Below are 16,964 nucleotides of genomic sequence, written 5' to 3' on the forward strand. Positions count from 1 at the left end.
GTAGCCGATGAAAATAGCCTTCTCAATTTTAAACATTATGATATTAAAGCCACCAAACCTTTGCCCCAGAAGTGTTGTGCAAATTCAGGTACTGTATTTTATCTATTTATAGGGTCTTCCTACAATGACCTCCCCTCTTTACCCAAGCTAATGTGGGTAAATAGGCATCTTGCATATTTAACTTTTCTCCATGCATGATTTTACATTTTAATTTAAACATAATTTGAGCTCTCATGCATAACTACTCTTAATAGATATTTTCCATTGCTTTTTTCAAGCAATAAATATATTACTTTAGTACTTTCAGAGTATTACAAAAATCTGGAATCTCTTGGATTTTGTGAGAAAAGCCCATTTCTGATTCAACACTTCAGGTAAACTATTTTTAATGCTGAGCATATACTTTAATGCTGAGAGAGGGTATTTCTGGTAGCCTGATTAGAAGCATCTCTTCATTGCGCAGTCGACACAAAGGATGACAGTTCTGTGCCAGCTGTCTTATATCTTCCTTTCATGGAACGTGTTAGAGCCAACTGCTGGGATATTTAGTAGAATAAAGTAGTTGGATTCTTTCCTTGTCTATTTTCTAAAGAGAACAGTGTTGACTGAAACGTGTACTTGCTGGTGGCAGATATATTTTCAAATGTTCCCGTGTCTTTCCCTTCCCCAAACACTAGACTTCATCTTCCTGTCAGAGGAGTCCTCCACTACAGGCCACATCAAGGAAGAGGAAATCAGTACCACAGATCACATTACAGTGCATTCTTGATTTGATCTCAGTGGGTACTTTTTTTTTTTTTTGGTTTTCTTTCCCAGGCCTGGAATCAGGGAATAAATCTGAGTCACGGCAGTTATGACTTCAGCAAGGTCTAACTAAGTTTTTAGAACCCTAGGGCAATTGCAGAGGAGTTTGAGGCCACAGGTATACTGAACATTTAATATCTTCTTTGTTTCTTGTGTTTCTACAGTGTCATACCAGATGAGCAGTAGCATATCTGGATTAAATCCTTTCATCCCCTCAATACTGCTGTCTGAGGAACAAGGGATTTTTTAGCAATTTATTTCTGTACTCCTAGAAATACTTTCAAGAGGTATAAAAATGAATACATAAATATTTAAATGTTAGACATTTATGTTTGTGGTAAAATAATCAAGTTTCTATATAAGCGTAAGGTGCACAGTGGTGAACCAAAGTTAAATAACAGCATGGCCATTCTCCTTTGATGTAATTTTTACCCATTCTAATAAGGAGTTTGTGAAAGCCTTGATTACCTTGCCCTGTCTGGGGAGAATTAAGTGATGAATAGAGCGTCGCATTTAATATGGGTAAATTTTTCAGTAGCTACTATATAACTCCTAATTTTCAGATTGATTTGGCATGATACAGATTATTTTCTGCCACTAACTAGAAAATAAAAATGTTAAAAGTCATAAAATCATGTCCCTAGGATCTGAAAGACATCAACAAAGACATTTTTGAGTTGACTATTTATGATTGTTGATTTATAAATCAACTTCTTCAACAACTGAAGGCTATGAGAATTCTGGCTGAAACTTCTGCAGTATAATTTGCTACATATTGAAATTGCATTCTTCATAATAAATAGTTTTCAGAAGTCTTCTTGTTTTCCTTGTCTGTAGCTTCATTTTTTGGACACATTGAAGAATCGAGGTCTAATGTAATCTTTATACATAGAATAGAGAACACCTAGAAACAAAAAGATATGTATCAATAGAGTATCCATGGGAAACAAACACTGAATTTCTTCACTTGTATTTTTCCAAAACTAACCTACAGTTTAAAAACACAAACACACCCTCCATCTTATTAATTTTTGGCTTGGATCATACAAGTGACTCCAAAAAACAAAGAAAAACCCAAAACCCGAAATCCAGGAACCCTTTAGGATCAGTATAAATCTGAATTTATGTTGTTACCCTAAAGTCTGAATTTTAAAATATTGGTGAAAAAAGAAAGTGGGAAGATTTGGCTGGATCTTGAGATAAAAACAAGAGGCACTTCAATTTAGCAAACATCTAGTCAGTATCTACTTGGGCTCAATATTCCGAAGAAAAGAAAGGTGAACGGATCTAATCCCTGCTTCTAGGGATTTACAGTCCCGGGGGTCAATTAGCCATGTTTAGGCAGACGAGATAGATGTACATCTTCCCTAAGGATGAGGTCTTAGGGCCATGCAGAGAGAGGGAAGGGACCAGGGAAAATAGCCTTGAGGAACAGAGGAGCTGCTTCAGGGAATTCCAGGGCTGTCAGCAAATGTTCATCCCCAAAGCAAGTAAGGGAGTCCCGGATTTAAACCTCAGCTCCCCACCCTCCCCACCCATATCAGTTGTCGAGGCATCAGCTGTCAGTAGATTGTTTAAACTAAACCTTTACTTCATTTTCCTTCTGCTTTATTTCTGACACTTGCTGTTAATACCTGCAAAGAGTGCACAGAGCCTAAAGGGTCAGTAAGTTAGCTGTTCTCATCTCAATTAGATAGCAAAATGAGGCAGATGTCTGCATAATTTTCTAATGAAATAGTACTGTAACTATCAAAGATGCATAAAATTCAAGGCAAAAAAATGTTTAAACTTGAATCATTGTGGTATCTATGGAAATAACATTCTCAGATTCAGAGAGAATTACAGGACTTATCTCCCTGTGCTTATTAAGTACAGATAATTATTAACCTCTTGCCTACCTCTTAAATGTTGGTGTTCCCCAGATTTCTGATCCCAACGCTTTTCTCACCTCGTTCACACCTGTTGATTCACTGGTAGGCAAGGTACATCTCTCTTCTGAGTGTGAGACCCATATATAGATTATATTATAGGTTCCATTTCCACATCCCATAGGTAGGTGGTCTCCAAAACTTTAAAATTGTATATAAGTAAATATGTTGAGCATGCCCCTCAAAATGTGCATTTATTTATAAACCATATAAATGTACTGTGGTCAGTCTATATACTGGTAAAGCTTTTTTTGTTTTTTGGTGTTTTTTTTTTGGCCGTGCCACGTGGCATGCAGGATTTTAGTTCCCCGACCAAGGATTGAACCTGTGCCCCCTGCATTGGGAGTATGGAGTCTTAACCACTGGACCACCAGGGAAGTCCTGCTTTTTTGTTTTTAAGGTAAAAATATTTTCTTCCCACATAGCCATGGACCTCCTTATACATCAACTATGGTATGAGTACTGTAATTTAGAGACATCTGCCATAGGTGTCTTAATCAGTATAATATAAAATTAATAAGAGTTCAGGCTCTGCAGTAGATTGCCCATGTTACTGTGAGGGTAACCATTCCTCTCTAAGCCTCAGTTTCCTTATTTGTAAAACGATAATAACAGTACCTACCTCATAGGGTATTGTGCTTTAATAAAGACTGTCTGGTCATGAGTCGTCCCTTGAGTCATCTCTGTATTTATGCTAATTAGGTGACTCATGGTGGGCTCCAGATAGCTTCAGGATGTGGCTTGTCATGCCAGAAGACCAACCATGTGATTTAGAGGGTTCTTAGACCTCCAGGGACTGGAGATTGAGTTCAGTCACATGGCCAATGATTCAGGCAAATCATGCCTACAGCATGAAGCCCCAGTAAAAGCTCTGGACACTGAAGTTCACTGGAGTTTCTTGGTTGGTAAACACGTGGATGTGCTGGGAGGGTGACATGCCCCAATTCCACAGGGAGAAGCTTTTGAGTTTGGGACCCTCCCAGACCTTACCCTATGTGTCTGTTTCACTGGTCCTGAGTTGTATACTTTATAATGAAATTGTAATTGTGAGTACGGTGCTTTCCTAAGTTCTATAAGTTCTTCTAGTGAAATATCAAACCTGAGAGAGTCTTGGGAAACCTTGAATTGTAGGCAGTTGGTCAAAAGTGCAGGTGGTCTGGGAAGCCCTAAAGGCTGGTGTCTGAAAGAAGGGCAGTGTTTTTGGGAACCATGTCCTTAAGCCTGGGGCATCTGATGTGAGCTCCATGTGGTTAACATCAATATTGGGTTGTACTGCAGTAGACCAGGTGGTGTCAAAATAGGTATTTATTAAGATTAAATGAGATAATGGTATATAAAGCAGAGTGACTTACACATCACAAGCACTCATTATGTGTTAGTTATTATTGTTTTGTCCAGTATGTACTCATCCTTCCACCACACCTGTTCTTTCTTTCTTCATTCTTTATATTAGTGCAAGGCAAACCTTTCATCTGGTTGCCCAAACCAGAAACCTAGGCGTCATCCTTGATTCTTCCTTCCTTCCTTTTCCCAGTCACTTAGTTGCTGAGTCCTCAACATTTCTAGAATCCATCTCCTCTCTGTTGCCATTGCCTTCGTTCCTATCCAATTCATCATCTAATTGGCTTCTGCCTTTTTTCTCCCCTCTTTTGCAAATCATCTCTAATCATTTTCTTTTTCCTCTTAACACTTTTTTCATGGTGATATACATATGCATGGAAAATAGTACATAAAACTTTAATGACCAGATTAACAGATAGTTGTAGAATGAACACCTGTAATTATGGGTCAAGAATATTATAGGCATCCTGGAAGCCTCCAGGTTTTCCTTTCTGACCATATCCCCCACCATTTTTCATAGGTAACCACTGTTCTGAATTTTATGATAATAGTTTTCCTTGCCTTTATAGTGTAACAACAGTCTGTTTAGTATCCCTAAACAAAGAGTTTCATATTGCCTGTTTCTGATCTTTCTGTACAGCAGCCATTTTTCTAAACTGCTAGTCTGTTACTCCCCTATTTAAACCCTTCACTGGCTCACTTCATGTTGTTACTCCTCAACTCGCAACCATATAAATCTATTGGGAGAATTTGTTTTGTCAATTTAGCTAAGCTGTTATGTTTTCCAGAATTCTCTTCCTTGCATAGTTCTCCATTAGCTTGGCCACGAGAGACATTTTGCTTGAGATTTGAAGGTGAAAGTTGAAGCAGCAGCTGCCAAATTCTTTTTGCATTTGGAAGGCTTGGTGCAGAGCACCAGGTGCTATTACAACTTGTGTGTGTTGCTGTTTATCTGCTGGCTCACCTCGCTATTGGTAGGCAGCAGTCAGGTGCACAGATCCTTCAGCTCCTGGATCTCCTCCATTAGCTCTTCCAGCTCCTGGGACAGGTGTGGATTAGCTCCATGACTGAAGGTGCCAGCTTTTCCTAGCGGTCATGCCATGATCAAGGTTGGAGTCAGCAAGACTCTGACAAGTTTCCACTTGCTTTTGTGGGTTCCAGCTCATCCTTGCAGATTCTAGCTTATTTTTCCTTCCCAATTGCTGCCTTGTTAACTTCAGGTGTTAGGATTAGAAATATAACCAACCAGCTAACACGGACTGTTTAACCAGCTCCCCAAATTGCTTAAGGTCATATCTCTATAACAAATCTCTTTTTATATATCACTCCTAATAGTTTTGCTTCTCTGATTGAACCGACTGATACAGAATTTGGTATTGGCAGCTTCCAGAGGAACATAACCCTGAGGATTGGTTCTCTGAATTGGTTCTGGGTTATCTGGAGATGGTTCTCTGATCTGATTAAAGGTATTAATGGCCTCCCCTCCCCCCCCTCCCCCGCAGTGGCAAAGAGTATGCTCGCAGTCCATGGCATGCAGCAGCAAAACAAGTAAAAATTATCACCTTGCAGATACCCTTGATCAGGTGCCTACAGAAAGCAAGACTTTGGGGGATCAAGTATTTACTGCCATAGAACATTTAGTGGAAATAAAGTTGGTTACTTCTAAGTGTGCTGGAGAACCTGGGAAAACCATATGATGGGCTCATGGCTTTTAACTCCTAGCTCAAGGTCTTGAAAGCTTTATGACTTTCCAAAAAGAAACTCTTAACTCCTGTAGCCATGGACTGATATTTTTGAAAAATATACACAGGGGCTAATCCTGTGAGTGACTAATCACAACACAAATTAAACTCCCAACCTCACAACACCGCTTATGTTAAAGTTAGGGTATTGCTTTGGAAGGAGTGTGACTCTGAAAACTGAGATGGGGACATATGGGCAGATTGCAGTGAAATGGGTCTTTGAACCCCTATATTTTACTGAGACTCCTCTGCCAGTGGAAACAGTCCTATCTCTGTCTGAAAATGACTGAAACTTGGATCAAAAAGTAGTCTCCATGAAATGAAGTTGAAATACCAGAACTTCCTTAGTATACTTCCATGGTAAGGCAGTGATTCTTCTTTACTGGGACAGTTTTGTTCCCCAGGGAAATCTGGCAATGTCTGGAGACATTTTCGGTTGTCACAGTGGGGGTGGGTGGTTACTACTGGCAGCTAGTAGGTAGAGGCCAGGGATGCTGCTGAACATTCTATAATGTGCAGAACAGTCCTCCACACAAAGAATAATCCAGTGCAAAATGTCAATAGTGCTGAGATTGAGAAACTTTGCCATAAAGGAAGGTATTTAAAGGCTTAGGGTGATTAGAATGTTAGACCGGGTTTATCCTGCTCACTTACCCCCTAAATATCTCTCCCTCCTTCCGCAAGGCGGTGAGAAATACACTTGTGAAGGGAGCTCTGGCATCCTTGAAGAGGTCTATGGTAATGATTTTCTATAAGCCAGAAATGACAGTAGGAATTTCTGGGCTCCCTGAATTCAGTGGGGATGATGAGATTGTGAGATGGCAAATACAAAGAAAGCATGATTACTGTAATGGGCAGGAAAACCTAAGCAGTAATCAGAATAATCTCAGCCACAGAGATCTCTGGCATTGGTTAATTGATTGTGGTTGTACCTAGAGTTGAAAGTGGTGAGCAGCATATAAGCAGAAAAGCTCTGGGTTTGGCAAACAAACATGTGACTTGAATCATCACAATAGAGAGCCATGGCCCCTCAACCAATTCCCAAATTTGAGTCAATTCACAAACCCAAAGTCCCTGCAATAAAGGAGAGGTCAGATCTCCTTAAGGGAAGACCCTGTGTCACAGCCAAAAATGCAAATACTATAAATCCTCCTTCTAGTCTTCCCCAAAGGCACCTGTGACTTTTCAGCAGGGTGCTGCTGAAGGGGAAGGGGAAATCATCACATCTGTGGGACACTGTTAAATCTTGGTTTTGAATTGATACTGATGTCTGGAGAATTAGTGTGTTCTACCAGTCAGACCAGGAGTTTATGGTCAGGTCAGTGGAGTTCTGCTGTGGGTCTATTTTACAGTTGGTCTGGTGGGTCCCTGAACCTACCCTGTGTTATTTCCCCAGTTATGGAATGTGTAATTGGAATAGACATAAACAGCAACTATCAGAATCCTCCCATTGGTTCCCTGACCTGTGGAGTAAGGGCCATTATGGTGGGGAAAGCCAAGTATAAGCCATTCTAAATGCTTCTATTACCAAAGCAGTACTGCATTCCCAGAAGGAATATATAGTGTCATCATCAAGGACTTTAAAGATGCCAGGGTGGTGATTCCTACCACATCTGCATTCACTTTGCCTCTTTAGACAGATGGATTTTGGATTTTGGATAATGATAATGGATTTCTATAAACTTGATCAGGTGATCAGTCTAATTGCAGCTGTGGTTTCATGTACAGGTTTGGTTTCATTGCTATAGCAAATCAACACAACCTTTGCTGTTTGTTTTGCAGCTGTTCATCTGATTGATTGCTGTTTTCTGGATACCTTTTAGTAAAGACCATCAGAAACAGTTTGCTTTCACCTGGCAGGGCCAGCAGTATACTTTCAGTGTTCAGTCTCAGGGCTGTGTGAACAAGCCTGCCACAGTCTAGCCTGTAGGACCTTGATTATCACATTAGTCTGTTACATTGATCTGATCTGTCAGTAAATTGCTACTATATTGGTAGGGTAAGGAGGAGTGTCTGGAATGTATACCTTCTGAGGCATTTCTTAGTACTCCCATATCCTGTGATTAAAGAAGGTGGAAAATTACACCCAATACAGGAAGGATGATTAATGACGCAGATCATTTAAGCATGTCTGGATCAACACCCCAGTCAAGTAACCATGGATAGCCAAGGTGCTTTTCGAAGGCAAAGGGTGGATGAAATGGCTAGTGGAAAAACATAGCTATAATATGAGCCATGATCATCCGAAACAGACTGTGATAGTTATGAATATTCTTTATTTTGATGTGAATACTCTTGTGTATACAGTCACCAGTTTTTTTTTTTTCACTTCCATTTACCTACCATGTGATATAAGATGTGTTAATAGCAGTTAACCTTACATCTCAGGATTTAAGTCACAGGATATCAAAAGGGAATACAACTCAGCGCAACGATGAATCAATATCACCCAAAGATGGACAAAGGGATTTTGTATCCTCTTTTGGGAGAGAGTTAGCATGTTAGCATGTTTTTGGTTATACAAGGGGTGATTGATTTTGCGATTGTCTTTATTTGAAGGTAAGTGTATTAAAAGAGGTATATATGGATGCCAGGTTGACAAGGGATAGACAGGGATGGATTTGTGTTGTGTCATATTAGCTAAACGGTAACTAGATTTTCCAGAATTCCTTTCCTTTCATTCCCCGAAAACCTGCACAGGAGACATTTTGCATGAGATTCAGAAGGCAGAAGTAAAGCAGTAGCCACATTCGTTGTAGCTGGGAAGGCACGGTTGCACGTATTTTGCTTGCCTGCTGGCCCACCTTGTTGGCATGGTGCAGCAATCAGGAGTGCAGCTACTATGGCTCCTGCTGAATTTCCTCTGTCACCTTCTCTGACTCCTTGGCCAGGTCCATGTTTTCCTCCAGGAAGAGGGGCATCAGCTTTTTCTGTGTCATACTCATCATCAAATTTGGAAGCTTAGAGATGGTGAGAAATCCACAAGGATTCCAGACCATCCTGTATGTTCCAGCTCATCCTTGCAGGTTCCAGATTTTTCTTGCTTCTCCCATGTTTCATCTATCTTTTCTAACTGTTTGCTCTGCCCACGTCAGTTCTGAGCTCCTGACACATAAACAAGAGCCTCACAATTATGTAAGTCCAAATACCTGTCATAAATCTCTTACTATATGTTACTACTAGTAGTTCTACAGTCTCGTCAAACACTGATGATTCACCTGCCATACGAAGCTATGTAGAGTTCCACTAACATGCCAAGCTTCTGTGCCTTTGTTTTTTCCTTTGCCTAGAATCCTGACTTCCTTCTCTGCTTAGTTAATTCCTCTACATTCTTGGCTCATTAGGTGGTTTGCATCCTTAGAAAAGCCTCCCTGGACTCTCAGCCCTAGTTAAATACCCCCTCCTTTGTGCTTGTGCTTCCATAGTAACCTGTCATCTTGTTGTAGTACCTATGACTTTATATTGTCTTCTCCTGCTCTTGGTCTCTCTCCCTAAGGAGACTAAACTCTTTGAGGGTAGGGAATTAGTTTTATCGTTCTATCTCTAGACCAGCACAGTGCCTTGTACATAGCACATGCTCAATAAGTGTTTGCTGAATGATGAAAATGAGGACCGTTACTTCATAGGAAAGTTTCTTGCATTTTGTTCAAGACTCCCAAATCCCAGCTCATATTAAGAAGATAATTACCATGTAACTCCCTATATGAAAGCCTCACACCCATCACCCCATAATCCTAGACCTACTCTTAGGCTGACTCTACTTTGCACAGCATGAAGGGGAACTAGAACATTGTGACTTGTTCTCATTAATGTAGACAAAAAAATGTAGGAAATTTAGGTCCCAAAGTAGACGTCTTGTTAGAACTATCTGATTTAGCTGTTGATATAACCTGAATTAACCAGATAATTTTACACCTGTTCTTTGGATTTGACTGTGTAAATATTGCTTAATTTATAGACTAATTAAAAAAACTGTCTATTGTTCAAGCTTGGAATAGCTGAGTTATAGAGGGTACAAACTATTCACTGCTCCTTTCACTACAGAGGATAACAGAAACTATAACCTAGTTCTCTAGTGGGTTTTAATTTTTTTAAATTGAAGTACAATTCACATACAATAGTATGGTATATAACATGATTCTGTATCTGTATGTATTGTGAAATGATCACCACAGTAAGCCTCGTTAACATCTATCACCATACATATTCTTGTGATGAGGATTTTTAAGATCTGCTCTCTTAGCAACTTTCAAATATGCAACACAGCATTATTAACTATAGTCACCATGCTCTACATTATATCCCCATGACTTATTTATTTTATAACTGGAGGTTTGTACCTTTTGCCTATTGAGTTGTTTCTTTTTTTTTTTTTTCCCCAGTGCTTAAAGTACCAAGACATTAAGCCTATAACTGGGCAGCAACCTCAACCAAGTAAAGATCGCTGTCTTTCTTACCATTCCTCCTCCATTACATCATTTTGACCCAGTATTCATGAATGAATATGAGTGAATGAATAAATAAAAATACTCTCTAGTATGAATGGATGAATAAGTAAAAACACTGTGAAAGACAGCTGAACAAAAGATATAAATTAAGCAGGTTACCTAGAGTCACAGCTCCTACGACAAATCCTTGGGCAGCAACTCTCATGTGAGTAAGATGAATGGACATTTTCTGATCTCTTCTGTGTTTTAACTTGTAAAGGCCATAGGACACCACAGTCATAAAGCCTGCTATCCCTGTAAATTAAAAAAGTAGGGATTATATAAACAGCAGGGTAAAATTCAGGGTAAGTTTTATTAGAGAACTGAATAAAAGACTGTCCAAGGGATCAGTACCTGGAAGATAAGCAGGGAAGGTATTTCCAAAGAATACTTCATTCATGGATTCAATATTTGCAGTTTTGAGTCTTCCCAGAAAAATTATACAGTATAGTAACTTGTCTAGTAACTTCTAATTTTCCTGAGGCATGGTTTCAAGTTTATGGGCTGCAAGCCTTTTATTTGGGGCAAGTGATTTAACCAGTGAGTGAACCAACCAAAATCTCAGCATCCATAGCTTTTGGGTGTTTGGCTTTATTCTTCCCTACTTGTTATCAAATAAGGAGTAAATCTAGTAAAGTGAAAGAAACTTTAATCTTCTGTGAAAGCGAGATATTAAATTTTAATGAGAGGTAAAAAGGTGTGAATATTTGCACAAGAAGTATGTGACTCTGGGAAGAACTGTGATTCTAGAAAATTCCAGAAGCCCATACAAATATTTCTGTATTCCCTACCTATGTCGAGGGGTGAATATACTGCTTTGATAACCAAGATTCTATGTCATTTAAGACAGAAAACTGAATAGGAAAAATTCTGGAAAGCGATTTGAAGCACTGTGAGAACTTAATCCATGACAAATCAAAATAACCAAATAACAGATAAAGAAATAACTATTTGGACTAACTTGGATTTGTATCTCACACCAGACCCTACAAAAAAATTCTGGATGGGTTAGAATTAAATATGAAAACAAAACCAAACTATCAACAAAATTTAGAAGAAAACAGAACAGCATATTTAAAATCTAAAAGGGGATAAGGTATAAATAAATGGGGTAAGAGACAAAAAAAATGATGACGAAAATGCTATATTTTGACATAAGAATGCAGGAAACTTTTGCATAATAACAGTGTGATTCTATTTGGGGGGAATCTTTCTTCTATCCTATTGATTTATGCATCTATCCCTTCATCAATACCACGCTGTCTTGGTTACTGTAGTAAGCCTTAACATCAGGTAGGGGTGATTCCTCCCACTCAATACTTTTTCGTAAACAATCACATTTATATGTATATTTTTTTGAGTATCTTTTTTTATTGAAGTATATTGAAGTATACTTGACTTACAATATTATATTAGTGATTCAGTTTTTTTATACATTACAGAATGATCACCACAATAAATCTCGTCACCATCTGTCACCACACAGAGTTCTTACAATGCTACTGACTATATCCTGGATACTATACCTTACATCCCAGTGACATTTATTTTATAACTGAAAGTTTGTACCTCTTAATCTCCCTCACCTACTGCACTCATCCCTCTGCCGCCCCTCCCCCCCATTTATATGTATATTTTGTAGGCCGATTAGCAATAAGTGAAATTGAAATAAAAACAACAAACATAAAAATAGCAAAAAATAAATAACAGTAAAACAATGATGGCAGGCACACTGAGAAAGAGGTACAATGCTGAAAGCTCTGTAAGTTTAGAGCTTTGAAATCTTTCTCTCAAATCTTTCTGGAAAGAACTCTGGAAATATGTAATAAGTGAAATTAAACTGAACATGCTTCCTGCCCTGGAAATTCTACTTTGGGGAACATACTCCAAGGTAATAAGCAAAAGAAAAGTCAAAAAGTTGACACAAAGATGTTTATGGCTACACTATGTACGAGGAAAAACCAAACAACCCAAATGGCCCAAACAGAGGAAAAACTACCACAGCTATAAAAAAATTTTAAGTATAGGAAGTACTAATACACAGAAATGTACTATGAAATGTTACGTGAAAGAAGCAAAAACAATCTATCAATACAGAGTTTAAATACACATAATGCACACAGACCTTAACAATAATCATAAGATTTTAAACAATATGAATACGTTATAATGACAGCAATAACAAATTAAAATGCTCTGTAAATTATCTGCACAGGATACTCCGTCCTGCAGCAGAAAATACTTAGTAGATATTGTTAAAATAACAATAGCTAAACAAACTATTCAATAACATATGAGGGTAAGTCAAAAATTATCCACGCTCTGGCTGTGGAATTTATTTTGATTAACTTTTAGAAAAGACAAATCCAACATTTTTCGACGTAATCTCCTTGCTTTTCAATACACTTTGTCCATCTGTCAACAAGCTTTCGTATTCCCTCATTTAAAAATGTTTTAGGCTGAGCTGTGAGCCAAGAATGCACGGCTGTCTTCACTTCTTCATCGGAAGTGAACCCAGCTCCTTCGTGATGGCTAACACTTGTGCTACCTTCCTTGAACTTCTTTATCCATTCATACACACTTCTTCGTGACAAAACACTTTCTCCATACTGCACACAAAGTCTTCAATAAATAACAGCACCAGGTACACCCACCCTCAGACCACAAAAAACGAATCACTGCCCGCTGCTCTTCTTTTGTGCAGATCACAAGTTGGGCATCCATTTTTGCTCCCACCGCAGTTACAAATGAACTGATGTAACACGTTCACACCCGCACAGCAGTGACTGGGGAGACAGTAGCCTTGAACGGAAAGTGTTAATAAGATAGTGCGGCCAGCAGAAGTTTTAATATAACTGGAGTGCAGATAATTTTTGACTCACCCTCATGTATATACAAATTTTATCATTATTTTTCTAGCAAAAACTTGGCTGTCTTCCCTTACCAAATCAAGACTGTTCTTACTGAAATTTGTTTTGTTTCTTTTAGAGATTAAAGTCAGATTTACTGTTTTCCATACTGTGTCTCTGTAGTTAGTATATAATTGAATTCAGCTGGAAACACTTTTATCTTTCTACTTTAATCACCCTAAATGTCTCTGGAAAAACAATCTAATTTACAACAGGCACAGTGATTAATCCCTGTTTGTTACAGGGATCTGTTCAAGCGGCACTGAGTTCTTGAATTGTTTTCCTAGTTAACATGAATAGATCACTATAAAATTATTTGCTTCCATTTCTTGTGTTATTACAAGCCTTAATCAAATTAAGTGAAACTTCTAAACAGAATATTACTATAAAGTAAAATTTTGATTCTTTTTGATATCTGAATTACACAAAGTTGCTAGATTGTAGTGACATTTAATAGAAACATATGACATACCTATTTAAAAGGTTTTGGGGAATTAAACACAAACTTATGTACATCTTATTTATATATATATTTAAATTTTATTGAAGTATAGTTGATTTACAATGTTGTGTTAATTTCTGCTGTACAGCAAAGTGATTCAGTTATACATATATTCTTTTTCATATTCTTTTCCATTATGGTTTATCACAGAATATTGACTATAGTTCCCTGTATGTATGTCTGATTTAAATAAGTTATTTTAATAGTTTCCAGGCAAAATAAACACAAGGAAAGAGGCATAGCTAAAGTACACAATAAGAATGCTTAGGGCAGCTAAAGCAACCAAAAGAGAAGGAAGAGAAAGCTTAGATTTTAAAACATAATATTGGTGCTTAGATTTTTGTGGGTTTTTTTTTTAAATCCACATACATATAGTATTTGTTGAAAATGTAAACATTAAATATGTGTTGGGAAAGGATAAAGAGGCGAAGACTCCAGATCTAATTATAATAATACTTCTTTAATCTACAGTTTACTTAACCATCAACTTCAGCATCTGGAATACATCAGAAAGCTAGCAACAAGCCACAGAGCATGAATACCACCGCGTTCATGCTCTCAAGTGTACAGGTAAACCCAGGCTTTCATTCAGAGCTTCTTCACTCTGAATTGACTCACAGTTCTTTTAAGCTTGGGTATCTAGTTTCTGGTGCCACAGAACTTTAGAAGCAGAAGTTTCTGATGGTACCCAACGGTAATGGAAGAAACAGAAAAAATCTATAAACGTCAGACACAAGAACTTAAAGGTTCGAGTTGGTGAGAAGACAAAAAGACGTGGATCTTCCTCAACTCACAATGGAGTTACATCCTGATAAACCCATCATAAGTTGAAAATATGGTAAGTCAAAAATTCATTTAATACACCTCACCTACTGAACATCATAGCTTAGCCTAGTCTACTTTAAACGTGCTCGGAATACTTACATCAGCCTGCAGTTGGGCGGAATCGTCTAACACAAAGCCTATTTGATAATACAGTGTTGACTATCTCATGTAATGTATTGAATATTAATTTACTGAAAGTGTAAAACAGAACGGCTGGGTACAGAGTGGTTGTAAGTGTATTAGTTGTTTACCTTCATGATGGCAAGGCTGACTGGGAGCTGCTGCCCCCCAGCATCATAGGAGAGCATCATACCACATATCGCTAGGCCAGGAGAAGATAAAAATTCGATGTCCCGTTTCTACTGAATGCATACGGCTTTCTCATCATCTTAAAGTCAAAAAGTCTTAAGTTGAGGACCATCTGTATACATCTCAATAGTCCCTAAGAGACTCCGTATAATAAACTGATGCTGCTGCTGATTCTGAGTCATTACAGAAAAGTTACAGTCCATTCAATCAATTCTATTTAGATTGGTTGGGAACTAGTACGTTAAGATAGACTGCTAATGAAAATGGATTAAACAGAATAAAAATTTAATGCTTCATAATAATAATAGCTAACATTTACTGAGAGTTTGCTATATACTAGAAACTGTGTTGAAAGTTTAACTCATACTCATTCATGCATAGAAGGGGTTAGCTCCAATTATTGAATATAAATATTCAATTATATAAGCTATTTAAATACTCAGAGATACTGGGTGAGGCATTATTGTGTTACTAGAAACAGCTTTGCAGTATCCAGTCAAGGCTTGTACTTACCTACAGGGACAAAGGGGAAGTCTCTAGATTTCCTCATCAGTCGGGATAACTGGCCTTCATCCTCATCTGCTGACCACTGGTTATCTGAAGACATTTTTCTCTCTAGTAACAGTAGGGGATAAAAAAAAAAATCTGTTTCCCTCTCCCAATATACTCTTGATTATGTATTCTTCTGTCTTCATTTGCTTGACATGCCTGTCTGGCTCAATTAAAATAGTTATCTTTCCTTCACCCTTTGCATCGTGGAATCCTTTCGTTTTTGTTTCGGGGTGGAGGAAAGAAAAACATACAAAGAGAAGTAAATGATAATCGTATTCCATGAATACAGAGTAAAAACACAGATCATAAATGTGTTATTCAGTCCCCTTTCACTGCTTGGCATTTGAAATCATTGGGAATCTCAGGACTTCCACAAACTGTATGAACGCAGAGTTTCTTTTACAAAATACAGTTTTAAAGAACGATGGCAGTGCCAACATAGGCAAAAACACCTCCAGATCTACCGGTGATGGGAGAATTATTACTCCAGTTCTGCAGAATGTGTAGGGCATTATGAAGTTATTGAGATATTTACCAAGCACCTACCATGTACCAGGTGCTATGCTAGACAATGGAAATAGTTTTCTTTGTCTGCACAGGATAAATGAGGAAACTAGCAAGAGCAATTATAACCACAACCAACATGGTCTGGCAGTACCTGTTTGTTATCCACGCAACCCTCTATTTTCAACCCTCAAAATTCAAATATGATGGCTTCATTCTGTCAATCAGCTTTCATCAGAAAATGCAACCCAGTAAGTGGCAGAAGGACAATACCTTTGGCGTAGTCCACCACCTGCAGCCTGTCTCCTGGTGTTCCTTGAGCAGGAAGCTGTAGATCAGAACAGGCCTTGTAAGTCCCGGACACATGTACGTGCAATTTCCAACTAATTGATAATGGGAAAGCCCAGCATCCTCCCCGCCCCCACCACCAAAGGGGAGTGGCCGGCTGGTATTGGCCAAGGTTTCCATAGCCCCAGCTGGAAACTCACTGGTAGCAGCACCTGGACCACAAACATATTAGGCTTTCGAAGATAACATTCAAGTAAATATCAGGCTTTTGAAGAAGATGCCTTTCCTTCTGCCTTCAGAAGGGCACTCCAGGCTTTCTAGGTGGCGCAGTGGTTAAGAATCTGCCTGCCAATGCAGAGGACACAGGTTCGATCCCTGCTCCAGGAAGATCCCACATGCCACGGAGCAACTAAGCCCATGTGCCAAACAAAAAACAAGGGCGCTCCCACCTTCCCTCTGTGGCTTTGGGTCCCACTACCCAACAGCTGGGCCCCGAAACGGAAGGGAAAGTGGGTGCTGGGTTACAACACTGGATTTGTAGGTGGGAGTGGGGGTTAGCCGTATGACGCCAAGATTTTTTTTGTTGTCTTTCAGTGAGCTTGCCAGAGGGGCGAGCCCGCCTTAGCTCACAGGAGCGCGAGGCCCTCGCACCTGCCGCCCCGCGGAGCCCGGAGCTGCACGCGCGCCCTGCCGGCAAGGACGTGATGTCACTGTGCCCGCGGCCAATCCGGAGGCAGGGCGGGCCGGCGCCCGGAGGTTCCTAGCGAGCTGCT

General features: G+C 39.0%; 1 protein-coding gene across 1 annotated transcript; it reads right to left on the bottom strand.

The window, feature by feature from the left end:
• Window positions 1-1,643: 1,643 nt before the first annotated feature.
• On the bottom strand, window positions 1,644-15,454 carry HIGD1C (HIG1 hypoxia inducible domain family member 1C). The gene is made up of 3 exons (XM_057700976.1): window positions 15,361-15,454; window positions 10,423-10,557; window positions 1,644-1,708 (listed from the first exon to the last, which is right to left on the bottom strand). Exons 1-3 carry the CDS (start codon window positions 15,452-15,454, stop codon window positions 1,644-1,646), a joined length of 294 nt encoding a protein of 97 aa, XP_057556959.1.
• Window positions 15,455-16,964: the final 1,510 nt, after the last annotated feature.

Source organism: Hippopotamus amphibius, chromosome 12 (genome assembly GCF_030028045.1).
Source record: "Hippopotamus amphibius kiboko isolate mHipAmp2 chromosome 12, mHipAmp2.hap2, whole genome shotgun sequence".
Lineage (NCBI taxonomy): Eukaryota > Metazoa > Chordata > Mammalia > Artiodactyla > Hippopotamidae > Hippopotamus > Hippopotamus amphibius.

Bases quoted from the DNA above. Each gene is read 5' to 3' on its own strand.
- HIGD1C (XM_057700976.1), bottom strand. From the start codon at position 15,454: ATGTCTTCAGATAACCAGTGGTCAGCAGATGAGGATGAAGGCCAGTTA. The intron at 10,558-15,360 runs GTAAGTACAAGC...TTTAATTTACAG, and splicing joins CTTCCCCTTTGTCCCTGTAG to GGATAGCAGGCTTTATGACT. The intron at 1,709-10,422 runs GTAACCTGCTTA...TTTTGTTTCTAG, and splicing joins CGTAGGAGCTGTGACTCTAG to GTGTTCTCTATTCTATGTAT.